The sequence below is a fragment of the Quercus suber genome, unplaced genomic scaffold (genome assembly GCF_002906115.3).
Source record: "Quercus suber isolate HL8 unplaced genomic scaffold, Cork oak 2.0 scaffold_300, whole genome shotgun sequence".
NCBI classification, from domain to species: Eukaryota; Viridiplantae; Streptophyta; class Magnoliopsida; order Fagales; family Fagaceae; genus Quercus; species Quercus suber.
This window is the reverse complement of record NW_027069756.1, coordinates 388,564-403,433: the sequence shown is the minus strand read 5'-3', so window position 1 is coordinate 403,433 and position 14,870 is coordinate 388,564. Positions and strand designations below refer to the sequence as shown.

The following is a 14,870-nucleotide window of genomic DNA, read 5'->3' as shown; positions in this document are numbered from 1 at the left end:
GAGCAAGACCAAGCTGAGCCACTAGGAGAGTAAGCCCTTCACACATGTCAAGCTGAATAAATGAATGCAGCCTTAACCAAAGAGATCAACCCATGCCATCATTGATTTTAGCCTATCGGTGGTGTAGAACGCACTAATTCGTGACTTGCAAGTTTCTGAAATTGCATGAAAACAGGACAAAGAATAGGTCTCAATTCACAATTGCCTTTTTGGTACCAGTCGGACTTCCTTCTCTTCATATTGGAAAGCTGATGTATAGGAAGTACTTGGCCTCACATACATCCTTCCCGACCACCCGACCTTAGTGTATGTCGGTGATACCCATAGGGTATGTGTAAGAAAAACCTAGCAGGAGTAGAAACTTCCGCGGTTAAGAAAGAAGCTGTAGCCTTCCAATAGGAACTTGCCAATCTGTACCATGAAGTTACAAGGGTTTTACCCATAAACCAACCCCCTTAATTCGTCGAGTAAATAGGGAAGGTATAGGTTTGCTATGAATGACCTAGTATCGAATATCGGTAATAATATCAGCAAAAGAACATTCTCTCGTGTTTCCAAACATGCCGAGCTCCACATATTTGTTAGGACATATGTGTTTTCACTTATTAAGAACATATGCCACTTATTTATGTAAATTGGCTAATCCTTTGACAAAACGCACTCTACTTGTAATTGGGTAGTTTTAGGTGTTTTTAATACTTCAAGAAACAAGGTTTCAAGGTCAAGTGTTGAAGTCATCAAGTTTGTCCAAGAAAAAGTAAGCTGAAGTGCAATTTCATTAAATCTCGACACCTTCTTGATAGCTACCTCGACACTTGCTATCTGTCGAGATTTAAAAAATTCAGATTTTCTGATCTGATTTTCTTGTGATCCGTGAATATGCTTTTAGGCCTTCTTTTCTCCAAACCCTAAACATATAAAAGGATTGTTTTAAGAGCCGTCTAGGTAGACGCAAGTTGCAAATTCATTGAGCAATCTCTGTTCAAGCAAATTGTGATCAAAAGACGAAGTTCTTGACCTAGTTCATCTTCCTTCAAAAAGTTGCTGTGTATTTGCACCATAAGGTTTTGTGACCAAACATCTTCTTGATCTTCATCGTGTAGGATGAACTGAAGAACTTTGCAGCCAACCTTTCTTCCTTAAGTTGGTGTTCTGAAGTTGCGTACTGGGATCGCGCATTGGTTAGTCACGTACTTGGGAGCCGTTCATCAAAGCTAGGAACTGTCGCTACAAATAAAGTCCAATTGGGTATTAGGGTAAGGGTTCAACTGTAGGTTGGTAAGGTACTTGAGATTCCTTTACTTGTAATCGCTTGATTTGATAATAATGGAGTTTCGGGAGTGGTGACTTGAAAATCACCCGGTGGGGTTTTTGCCGCGAGGTTTTTCCCCATTCGTAAACAAATCACCGTGTCATTTAATTTCCGCTGTATATTTAGTTATTTGGTGATTTGTTTGTGCTTCCATGCAATTGCATGATTAATTGATTAATTAACAACTTTGGCTAATTAATTAATTTGGATTAATCACAAGGGATCATTCAGATTGTTCAGTACCTCTCTTTTTCACTGAATTAATTAATTTGGATTAATCAGAAGGAGTTTTACTCCAACATGCACGGGATAGATTGTTCAGTACCTCTCTTTTCACTCGCGTTCGAGGTACACGCATTCCTATCATACCGCAGCTAGTTGCGGATGTGCTTAAGGTCCTAGGATAGAGTTTCCTGACTATCCTTCTTGTGAGCGTCTGAGGATTGTGTCCAAAGATGAGCTCATCTTCGCCTTTTGTCAGCGCCCTGCTGATTGGGGTGAGTATCAGTACACATCATGTAGGCCTTTTGCTAAAGTTCTTAGATTTCTTAACATGGTGATGACTTTTGTACTCTATCCACTTTCTCACTACAACTCTATTACTGAGCCTCGTATTCGATTTTTGTTATCTTTGTTAGAGCATCTTACTATAGATTTTCCTTCTCACTTCATTCTTTTTATTGTAGATGTTCATCTTGATTCGGCGTCTTGTGATAAGCTCATCTTTCCTTCCGCTATCACGAGAATCTTACACCATTTTTCCGTTCCCTTTCCTGTGTCCGACCACTTCACACACATATCTGCCATAGATGCCGCTACCGTAAAACGTAGTGAGGTGCAGTTCAGGTTGCAACAGGCGGATGCCACTCCTCCCTCCCGTTCGGCTCCGTCCAGATCTGCTCCATCCAGATCCACTCCATCTACATCTGCTCCTTCTTCCTCTACGGGCGATGTATCTCTAGGAGACATTATGGCGCAGCTGCAGCGCATGGACACTCGCCTTGATACACTCTCTGCTGAGTTGTATCAAGTGAATGTTCGTGTTGGTCGTATTGCACGACGGCAGGCGACCATGGGTGGTTTTGCTCTAGAGGCTACTCCTTCACCACCTACTCCAGCAGCTTCAGATTCTAAGGATGAGGATGATGAGGATGATGATGATGGGGATGCTAACTCTACTGATGAGATGTCTACATAACATTCTACCCTTTGTCACTCGTGACAAAAAGGGGAGTAGTTTGGGTTATGAGAGTAGTCATCTTAGGGGGAGAGTTAGTATAGGACATTTTGATAGGGGAGTGTTGATATTCTTGAGGGATGTAGTGAGACTTTTATGTATCTTTTCTTTTCTATTCTTTTTAGACACATTGATCTTGTATATGAGGTCCTTTAACCATTTTTACATACATTGTACTTATCCTTCTTTATATATGTGGATGTGTGTTTCTTTCACCTCTCTCTTCATGTGTTGTTTTTTCTCTATCTTTATACACATGTTCTTTATACCTTGTATGCAATCTATTATTTCTGTTTTACACAAGATGCCTTGATGGGTTTTGTTTAAAGTGTTTCAGAAATATAGGTTGTCAAAGTCTACTTGCCATAAACTCTCTTCTTGCAAAGTTTTTCAAGAGTTTGTGTTAGGATAGCTTTTATTGTATTCAACAAGTGAATATGAGTTTAGTGATTTATGACTTCTCTCATATGTTCATTTGTTTGTTATGGTTTTGTCACAGATTGCCAAAGGGGGAGATTGTTAGGATATATGTGTTTTCACTTATTAAGAACATATGTCACTTATTTATGTAAATTGGCTAATCCTTTGACAAAACGCACTCTACTTGTAATTGGGTAGTTCTAGGTGTTTTTAATATTTCAAGAAACAAGGTTTCAAGGTCAAGTGTTGAAGTCATCAAGTCTGTCCAAGAAAAAGCAAGCTGAAGTGCAATTTCATTAAATCTCGACACCTACTCGATAGCTACCTCGACATCTACTCGATAGCTACCTCGACACCTGCTATCTGTCGAGATTTAAAAAATTCAGATTTTCTGATCTGATTTTCTTGGGATCCGTGAATATGCTTTTGGGCCTTCTTTTCTCCAAACCCTAAACATATAAAAAGATTGTTTTAAGAGCCGTCCAGGTAGACGCAAGTTGCAAATTCATTGAGCAATCTTTGTTCAAGCAATTTGTGATAAAAAAACGAAGTTCTTGACCTAGTTCATCTTCCTTCAAGAAGTTGCTGTGTATTTGCACCATAGGGTTTTGTGACCAAACATCTTCCTGATCTTCATCGTGTAGGATGAACTGAAGAACTTTGCAGCCAACCTTTCTTTCTTAAGTTGGTGTTCTGAAGTCGCGTATTGGGATCCGCGCATTGGTTAGTCACGTACTTGGGAACCGTGCATCAAAGGTGGGAACTGTCGCTACAAATCAAGTCCAATTGGGTATTGGGTAAGGGTTCAACTGTAGGTTGGTAAGGTACTTGGATTCCTACATCGCCCTTTCCTTTGTCCTTCCGATTTTTGCCCTATCACTACGGCAACTATTGCCTTCTTGTCTTCAAGCGCAGTACATGGGAGATGATTGCATAATGCGATTATGATTCCCTTAATTCACTTGAAGTCTCAATAGTCACTTATGAAATTAGGAAGTGAAGGGATTAATCAATATTAGGCCTGAACACCCGTCTCGATCCTTATGCTTCTTTGACTTATAGACAGTGGAAGCAGTTGTGTGCTAGGGTAGGTAGGGAACAAGAGCCTGGGGGGTTCGAGGGGATACCCCTGAGCTTAAATGAATAAATGAGTTAAAGGAAGGAACCAATGCTCACTCTCAAACTCATCATAGTCATTACTATCTATCTTGCTAATGGATTTACCTATAAAAAGAGGCCAACGCAATCTACTTGGTTATCTTACAGAAAATATTGGTTCAATGCACCTAGACAGGTTATGTGATAAAACCTATCCACATACATTGTGAATCCATCCTTCGATTCTAATGCATTAGATAACTTGGTCGACTAAGAACATGTCAAAACCCCTAATAAAGTTTTTTTTTTTTATTTATTTATTAGGGGACCTAGTAAAGTTGAGTGTGTTAAAGTTTAATTATTACCGTTCATTTACAAAATTGAAGGGATTTTTTTGGGTACTATTGTGAAGTATAATTTATGGTAAGGGTAAATTATGTATTTGGTTCTTATCATTTACAACGATATTACAATTTAGTCCATAACCTTTCAATTGTGTCAATTTGGTCTCTCACCTTTTAGTGTTGTGTCAATTTAGTCCCTTCCATTATTTCTTAGATGAAAATTGCTGACGTGGCAAACAGTCAAAATAAAATTTTAGTTTATTGCCATATCAATGGAAACTAATTTTTTATTTTAGTTGTTTGTCATGTCAACAATTTCCATCCAAGAGATAATAACAGAGACTAAATTAACACAATATTGAAAGGCTAGATGATCAAATTGATACATTTGAAAGTTTATGGATCAAATTGAAATATGGTGTAAAGAATAGAGACCAAATATGTAGTTTACCTTTTATGGTATTTAGTTTCTATTTTTTTGGTTAAGAACATGTAGAACATGAAATTCAATATTAACGGTATGTTTTGAATGTCAAAATTGTGAAAGGTGAATATGATGATACACATGATTTCACAACTAAAAAATCATGTCAATTTGGAACTCTTTTGATGTAAACATGTGTAGTTTCTCCCTTTGTGATAACAAGTGTCCTAGAATCACATCACTGATAGGAACGTTTCATGCTATACTCTTAAAAAGTGAATATCAGATGTAATGGATGGATGAGCATTTTGCATTAAATTTTAAGAAGTATTAGTGATCAGTTGCATTGCTTTTGCCTTTACTCAACACTCTACAGGGACTTTTCTTCTCTTTGGGATAGGGATGATGATTTTCGGATACTTTTTGGGCCAGCAAGTTTCATAGCTAATAGCTTGGAAATCATGATTTATGTATTATTATTAAGTGCCGCAATGCAGATCTCTGCACCTAAATATTAAAGATGTTTAAATTGTTCAAAATTTGGAAATTAAATTTTTAGTTTGGATTTCACAAGAGAAATAAATGTACTCACAATTTGTAAGCAATAAATATATTTATTGAAACAAAAACACATTATTCACTTTACAATTTTTCAATTTGAACTTCACAAGGTAGCAGATAATGACAAGCGCAAACTTCTTTATTTAGCAAGCCAAAGAACAAAATATGACTAGACAAAAGTAGAAAAAGAAAGAGCCGCAACCTGAACTGCCAATGGGACACACCAACATAAATAAACACAAGGTTTAGTTGTAGAGATCAGGGTGTGCCACGAGGTAGGCCTCAACAGCCCTGAAAAGTCTAGAGGCCTTTTCTTTACCTTCCCGGATTTGCTCATCCGGGAGCTGAATGTCACCCTTTGTCTGGTACTTGCTGGTGGTTTTCACGATGGATCCTCTGTCAGGGCTTGCCACAATCTTGGTCTCAGTAGAAATTTTTTCTAGCTTGTCAAACAAAGCATCACCTTCAATCACACTAAAGCTATATGTAAAGTTTTCAGGGTCAAGCACATCAGTCCTGTGCTTTGCTTGTTTCAAATAGCTGTGTGGACGACTAAATTTCTCGGTTCGAAATAAGTCAAACAAGTAAAATAGTTTCACAAATGTGAATTTGTATTGATGATTGTGTGGTACAATTCTCTGTTGATTTACAAAAGAGTTATCCTCTGATTCGATCTCCTTGAAAGATTTGTTAATTGGATTTGTGGTAATGTGATTTTCACTTGAACACAAAGTATCCTTCAATTTGGTTGAAGGATGGATCGAAGATTGTTGAAACGAAATTACAATGAATCTCTGGCTATGAGCTTGTTAGAAATCCTTTATTCTTCACGTTCTTCGTGTTCTTGGTGTGTTCTTCGTGTTCTTGGTGTGTTCTTCGTCTTCGAAGGTTTGTGGTGGAAGTTCTTCGGGGCTTTAGAGGCTTGAATCCGTAGAGCTTCGCTGATTTGTGGTTTGTGATGTTTCTGGAGGCTTTTGAGCTTGATTCCAGTGAACTTTGAGATTGGGTTTCTTGGCATATGATAGTAAAGAAGCAACAAATCTTGTCTATATTTTGTAGGCAGCTTGTAGAGAGGGAAAATTCCCGACCTATCACAAGCTGACACATCACACTACAAGACCACAAAATGCAGCCAATTACAGAGCGCCACATATTGCTGCTAGGTTTTGCTATCACTATTCAGAAACCAACAGAAATTTGCCAAGTGTCATGCAAAAACCAATCACACATCATCGCACGTGTAAGCGATGACATAATCAGCTTCGCACGTGTAAGCGATGACACAATCAGCCTCGCACGTGTAAGCGATGACATAAGCGGACCAATCAAACTCTACCACGTGTCACCAATCAAACTTTGCCATGTGTCACCAATCAGACTCCGCCACGTGTCACTTACCTACCCCTAAACTCCTATAAATAGAAGCCTTCCTAAGGCATTTTAAGGGGGATCAGATCAAGGAGATCCAGAGATTNCGGCACCAGCTCATCAGAGTTCAGCCTTTGGGCTGGTAAAGGGTTGCCAAAGCCATATTCCATGTTCCCATCAGCGTGGGATCCAGAGGTCATCGTTGCTGGTACCTCAAAATACACTTTCCGGAATTACTCCAACTTAAATTCAACTTGAAGTATTTCAGAATGCACTTTTCTGAAATTACTTCAACTTGACGTCTGTCAGTTTGGTCCAATCACGCATGCATATTCTACGACTCACTGTCAGACCACATGCAAACATACAGCCATCCCATTTTCAAAGGTGTATCGCCCAGAAACACCTACACCAGAGGGTCCTGACATACAGGATCAGAACCATGGTGGCGTATGTTTCACCCATTCGCTTTGCTTCATCCCCGTCTTCTTCACCACCACCACCGTCACTTCAGAATCTATAAGCTTCTGAAATTACTTCAATCCGGGTAAAACGATGACGCATGCGCACTCAATCACTTTCCCACATGGCCTCGCCGTAATCCGAAGTATACTCTTCTGAGATGACTTCACCAGCGGTTCTTAAAAACACGAGGCTAGCCCCATGACTCTGCATGCTGTACCTAGCCACCATCCTCACATCTTCCCCATCTTCTACACCATGTGATCGCCGCCAACGATCCAAAAACACTCTTCTGAAGTTACTTCAACTTAACCTCTGCTGAAATGAATCGATCTTGCAAGTACATCCAACTTCTTGCAAATAACTTTCAGCCTCACCAACCCACTCCGAGTACCATGGAACACTCTTCTGAAGTTACTTCAACTTAACCTCTGCTGAGGGTTCGGTCATGCAAGTACATTCAAATACAAGCAGACCCCTTTTCGGTCTTACCAAATCCTTTCATATGGGTGGGTCTACTCCTCGGAAATTATCTCATCCTGCTGAAAGCTCCGCCACCTTCAATCACTTCATTTAAAGAGCCAGGAGTAAAAGTCTGTTTTCGAAACTCATTCCCACACCACGCTCTGAAACTGTGTGTGTGAACGAGTCTCGAGGGGCATTTGTAGAGAGGGAAAATTCCCGACCTATCACAAGCTGACACATCACACTACTAAGACCACAAAATGCAGCCAATTACAGAGCGCCACATATTGCTGCTAGGTTTTGCTATCACTATTCAGAAACCAACAGAAATTTGCCAAGTGTCATGCAAAAACCAATCACACATCATCGCACGTGTAAGCGATGACATAATCAGCTTCGCACGTGTAAGCGATGACACAATCAGCCTCGCACGTGTAAGCGATGACATAAGCGGACCAATCAAACTCTACCACGTGTCACCAATCAAACTTTGCCATGTGTCACCAATCAGACTCCGCCACGTGTCACTTACCTACCCCTAAACTCCTATAAATAGAAGCCTTCCTAAGGCATTTTAAGGGGATCAGATCAAGGAGATCCAGAGATTTGGAGGAGGACCAGGCCATTAGAAGCACTCAGAAGTCCAGAAGCTCTGCCGGAATCAAGCTCTAAAGCCTCCAAAGACTTCAAGAACTTCAACTTCGAATACGAAGAACATTCGAAGGAAATCATCCAAATCATCCGCCTAGATCCAAAAGTCTGCGGGAATCAAGCCTAAAGTGTCCGAAAACATTAACAAATCACAAATCAGTGAAGCTCTACGGATTCAAGCCTCTAAAGCCCGAAGAACTTCCACCACAAACCTTCAAGTACGAAGAAAATTCAAAGAGGAATCATCCAAATCATATTCCTAAATCTCAAAGTTCACTGGAATCAAGCTCAAAAGCCTCCAGAAACATCACAAACCACAAATCAGCGAAGCTCTACGGATTCAAGCCTCCAAAGCCCCGAAGAACTTCCACCACAAACCTTCGAAGACGAAGAACATTCGAAGAGGAATCATCCAAATCATATTCCTACCCCCCCCCCCCCCCCCAAAAAAAAAAAAAAAAATCTAATATCTTGCTTGAAGTTTTGGACTTGTTTACATCTTGTGGTCACATATAGCAATTTTCTTTGTAAATTTCACTAAAATGTAATTTTAAATACCATCAATTTACATCTTAGATATTAATATTGAAGCTGACCTTCGCTAAAGGTAATCTTCCTGATGGTTCCAGGTCCTCCATTTCCTTCAATTATTTCAGTGGACTTAATGGCCTGTGGTTCAACCTTTGGGATGAGGTTGTCAGAATCAAGGACAAAGGCCTTGAAAAGCCTAGCTGGGGGGATAACAAAGGCGTTCTCAGATTCATAAGTGATGACACCCATGATGACTTAAAAAAGAGTTTTGTACTGATCAAAGAAAAAATGAACTGTTAAGGAGTGTTTTGATGAGCTTTGAAGATGTGAGTACTAAAGGAGTAGAGGGTAGCTTTTATAGAGCGAGGCATGAAAGTTTCGATAATAATTTATAGTCAAAGGAAACACGTTTAGTAGTTGTTCCAAATGCTATCAAAACCATGCGAAATTTTTGTCTTTATTTAACACGACTCTATTATTAACATTATTTATTTTTATTACATATCAATTACAACGGATTACGTCAACGGTTTTTATATAAAAATATTGTGAAAATTTCAGCATCTCTAGATTTATTTTAGGTATAGTTTGGAGAAAAACTAGTTGTACCATGAGTTTTGTGATAATCTGGGAAGAGTTATTAACGGAGCATCTGGAATCCGGAAGCATAGGCGGTCTTACGATTGAAGACTGGATTCATTGACCATGTAATCAAGCTAAATAGGTAAATATGCGTGTTTGCTTATATATTAGTGAAGGACCAAGAGTGTTTCAAATCAAAACTTTCTATTCTTTACGCACACCATGTGAAAAATATGGCGTGCGTAAAGAATATTTGATGTACAACTTTTATACTAACTAGTCACGGCCAAAATAGGGTTTTACCTATTTTTCACAAACTTTTCAGCAAAATACCCCATGTCTAAAACTATTTAGGGATATGCCCTTATTTTAAAACCCGATTTTTATAAAATCGAGTTTCAATATTGTGAGAGTGGCCTTTTTTTCTCACCTTAGTAGCCCAAGGATCCTGGGCCAAAGAAATATTTTTGGTAGACTGGGCTCGATTCACCACAGCTAAGAGGGCTGTTTAAGAACCGAGTGGTGCACAAAACAAACTTCCTACAATTCAAATAACTAAACAAGCAAAGATATCTGTATTGAATGACTTTTCAACAGTAAAGAAATGCACAGTAAAATGAAATATAATGTAAGAACAGGTTAGGGATCCTCGAAGTGGTGAGGTGTATTTTATTAATTTTCTTTAGTTATGATTGCAATGCTCACTAAAACGTGATGAAAGATTCAACTAAATTCAAAAACTACAGCCTTTGATAGCTATTTAAGCTTCAAGACTTGCAAAGTTTGAATTTGTTGAATCCGAGCATGTGCTATAGTGGCTATCTCTGGGATACCGGGAATGGTTCCTCTGTTTTCTTTCAATTTTACAGAGCTCTTTTCTAGTTCTGTAAAACTTCAATAAAAATGGCCGTGAATGGCTGAGTGTTCTAATCAAAGATGAATCTCTCTCCCAGAATCTCTATCTCCCCTTCAGCATGGATCCCTTCCTCTTTTTATAGCACAGCTTCGGGCTCCGGGGTACTAACGATTTCTCCCTTTTGCCCCTTAGAGTTCGTGCCGTGCCAGGTTGCTCAGGGTCATGTTGTTTCCTTTTTCTCTCATAGTTTCTTGCTTTTGGTTTGACCAAATAAAAGTCTCTCAGCTAGTTTTCTATTCCTAGACTTCTCTATTGGCTGGTCTGAATCTATTTGGCTTTTTCTTCTCAGTGCTCTAGCTTTTTCAGTGTACTCTTCCTTGTCACTTTCTCCAAATGGTCGGTACCAGACTCCTGCGTTTTGCTTCGTACCTCCTGGCTCCATTGCATGTCTGGAGCATGAGATTTGCATGCCCTTTGTCTTCTTCTTTTTTTTTTTTTTTTTTTTTTTTTATCTCTTTTTAAATTTGCTTTAATCTTAAATTGTTGAGGTCAAAAATTAATTGGTCACAGACTAAGGCCCAAAGAAGTAAAACGCTGGGCCCATTTCACACAAAAGATAAATAAATAATAAAACTAAGAGAGAAAAGGGAAGGCTGGACTCACACAATAAAGAAAAGAGAAGAAGAAAGAAGAGGCCTAGATGGTTGGAATCCAGAGACCCACAAAAGAACAAGAAAAGCCCAAACCAGCAGAACCAGCAAACAAAGAAAGCCCAGTAAGAAGAACTGGGTCGATCCAAAAGTCACCAGAGTCAGGGGATCCCTGGACGCGCGAAGTGAGATTGAAGCAAATTCAAAGAGAGATAAAAAGACAAAGGGCATGCAGATCTCATGCTCCAGACATGTAGTGGAGCCAGGAGGTACGAAGCAAAGCGCAGGAGCCTGGTTTTGACCATTTAGAGAAAGTGACAAGGAAGAGTACACTGAAAAAGCTGGAGCACTGAGAAGAAAAAGCCAAATAGCTTCAGACCAGCCAAGGGAGAAGTCTGAAAATAGAAAACTAGCTGAGGGACTTTCATTTGGTTAGACCAAAAGCAAGGAATTATGAGAGAAAAAGGAAACGACATGACCCTGAGCAACCTGGCACGGCACGAACTCTAAGGGGCAAAATGGAGAAATCGTTAGTACACCGGAGCCCGAAGTTGTGCTATAAAAGGAGGAAGGGGTCTATGCTGAAAGGGGGTCAGATTGAGAGAGAAAGATTCATCTTTGATTAGAACATTCAGCTATTCACGGCCATTTTATTGGAGTTTTATAGAACTAGAAAAGAGCTCTGTAAAATTGAAAGAAAACAGAGGAACCGTTCTCGGTATCCTAGAGACAGCCACTATAGCACATATTTGGATTCAACAAATTCAAACTTTGCAAGTCTTGAAGCTTAAATAGCTATCAAAGGCTGTAGTTTTTGAACTTAGTTGAACCCTGCATCACGTCTTAGTGAGCATTGCAATCATAACTAAAGAAAATTAATAAAATGCACTTCACTACTTCGAGGATCCCTAACCTGTTCTTACATTATATTTCATTTTACTGTGCGTTTCTTTACTGTTGAAAAGTCATTCAATACAGATATCTTTACTTGTTAGTTATTTGTATTGTAGGAAGTTTGTTTTGTGCACCACTCGGTTCTTAAACAACCCCCTTAGCTGCGGTGAACCGAGCCTAGTCCACCAAAAATATTTCTTTGGTCCAGGATCCTTGGGCCACTAAGGTGAGAAGAAAAAGTCACTCTCACAATGTCTTTGCATGGAGTCACAAAGACATGCCAAGGATTAACCCAAGTGTCATTACCCACTCTCTGAATGTGTATCCTTCTTCCAAGCCCATTCGTCAAAAGAAGAGGTTCTTCGCTCTTGAATGAGATAATACTATCAAGGAAGAGGTCCAGAAGTTAACCATAGTGAAGTTTATTCGGGAAGTTTATTACCCGGATTGGTTGGTTAATATGGTGATGGTCAAGAAGGCTAATGGCAAATGGAGGATGTGTGTGGACTTCATCGATTTAAACAAGGCTTGCCTCAAGGGTAGCTATCCATTGCCACTTATTGACCAGCTAGTAGATTCAACTGCAGGTCATAAGTTGCTAAGCTTCATGGACGCCTTCTCAGGTTATAACCAGATAAGGATGGACGAGGTAGATCAAGAGAAGACATCCTTTATTAATAGTTAAGGCTTGTTTTGCTACAAAGTGATGCCTTTCGGTTTGAAGAACACAGGGGCTACCTATCAGAGGTTGGTTAATCATATGTTTCATCCATAGATAGGACGAAATGTAGAAGTATAAGTACATGACATGTTGGTGAAAAGCTTGGACGAGAAGAAGCATCTGGATGACCTTAGGAGATCTTTGACACGATTAGATGATATAATATGAAGTTGAATCCAAGCAAGTGTGCCTTTGGAGTTTCATCAGGGAAATTCCTAGGGTTTATGGTTTCACATAGGGGAATTGAAACAAATCCTGATAAGATCCAAGCAATACTGAACATGGAACCACTAAGGAATATCAAGGAAGTTTAGTCTCTCATTGGACGAGTTGCTGCCTTTAACAGGTTTGTCTCAAAAACTACTAACAAATGTTTACCATTTTTCAAAGTTCTCAGGAAGGCGTTTGAATGGACGGACGAGTGTCAGAAGGCCTTCCAAGACCTTAAGGCTTACGTCACAACAGCTCCTCTGCTAAGCCCATCTACACCAGGGGAGAAATTGTATTTATACTTAGTAGTGTCCCCACATGCAATGAGTTCTGCATTAATCAGAGAAGAAGGGAAGATACAGAAGCCTGTTTATTATACAAGCAAAGCGTTAAGGGGAGCAGAGGGATGGTATCCTATGATGGAAAAGCTGGCCTTTGCATTAGTAATGGCTTCCAAGAAGCTAAGACATTACTTTTAGGCTCATGTCATCAATATTTTAATGGATTATCCACTTAAGAAGGCAATGAACAAGTTGGAAGCCGTAGGATGACTAATCTAATGGGCCATAGAGCTTAGTGAGTTTGACATCAGGTATCAACCAAGAAGTACGATAAAGGCTCAAGTATTGGCATATTTCATTGCAGAATTCACCCTAAAATATGGTGACCTAGATGAGGTGGATGAAGCTAAGAAGTGCGTCGTTTATGTAGATGGTTCGTCCACATAATATGTAGGAGGTATAGGGGTTATACTAAAATCTCCGGAAGGGGATAAGCTAAAATATTCAGCTCGTCTACAGTACCAGATGACCAACAACGAAGTTGAATATGAAGTCGTCCTTAAAGGGATAGAATTGGCTAAGTCCTTTGGGGCAGAGTCAATAGTTATCTAAAGAGATTCTCAGTTGATCATGGGTCAAGTGAATGGAACATGTGAAGCTAAGGAAGAACAGATGAAGAAGTATCTCAATAAGTGAAGCGGCTTGTTAAGAAATTTAAGGAAGCCAGTTTTTTTCAAGTTCTAAGGGAGGAAAACATGGAAGTAGATGCCTTAGCAAAGGCAGCGTCGGCAAATGGGTCAGTGGACGAGTATGACAAAGTCCAGTACGTGCCAAGCATAAATCTTCCAGAGGTGCAGCAGTTGAAGGAGAAGAAAATTGGATGACCCTAATAGTGGCTTACCTCAGGGATGGAAGGCTTCCAGAAGATAGGGACGAAGCCAGAAAGTGAAGGATCAGAGCGGCTAAGTATGTCCTTATAGACGAGGTACTATATAAAAGAAGTTTCTCTTAGCCTTACCTAAGGTGCTTATCTCTAGACGAGTCAAACTATGTATTGAGCGAAGTTCATGAAGGAGTATGTGGAAAACACTCAAGAGCAAGAGCTTTCGTCCATAAGATCATCTGTGTAGGTTACTACTGACTGACCATTCAGGCAGATGCTAAGGCTTATGTTAAGGTGTGTGATCAGTGTCAACGCTTCAGCAATATCCCTAAACAACTTTCAGAGTACGTTACTCCAATGATGGGCCCATGGCCCTTTGCATAATGGGAATTGGATATTTTGGGTCTCTTTACAATAGGAACCAGGCAAATGAAGTTTTTAGTAGTAGGGATCGATTACTTCACTAAATGGGTGGAAGCTAAATCCTTAGCAAAGATTATGCAAAAGAATGTCAAGAACTTCGTCTGGAAGAACATCGTTTACATATTTAGGGTTCCTAGGGTACTAGTGTCAGATAATGGAAGACAGTTTGATAACACACCCTTTAGAGATTTATGTGAGTAACTTGGAATAAAGAATCATTATTCCTCACCCTCCCACCCACAAGCAAATGGACAAACTGAAATTGTAAACAGATCCTTGTTGAAGATCATCAAGACTTGGCTTGAGGGGGTGAAGGGAGTATGGCCAGACGAGCTACCAGGTGTTCTATGGGCCTACAAGACGACTGTGAGGGCCCCCATAAGGGAAACTCATTTTAAACTAGCTTATGGAAGTGAAGTGGTCATACTTGCAGAAGTACACATAACTAACTACAGGGTGATGAAATATGAGGATGAGAAAAATGAAGAACAACTTTG

At 39.7% G+C, this 14,870-nt stretch overlaps 1 protein-coding gene across 1 annotated transcript; it reads right to left on the bottom strand.

Moving 5' to 3' along the window:
• Positions 1-5,626: 5,626 nt before the first annotated feature.
• On the bottom strand, positions 5,627-9,122 carry LOC112033493 (major allergen Pru av 1). The gene is made up of 2 exons (XM_065782396.1): positions 8,935-9,122; positions 5,627-5,948 (listed from the first exon to the last, which is right to left on the bottom strand). Exons 1-2 carry the CDS (start codon positions 9,120-9,122, stop codon positions 5,642-5,644), a joined length of 495 nt encoding a protein of 164 aa, XP_065638468.1. The 3' UTR covers positions 5,627-5,641.
• Between the last annotated feature and the right edge of the window lie 5,748 nt (positions 9,123-14,870).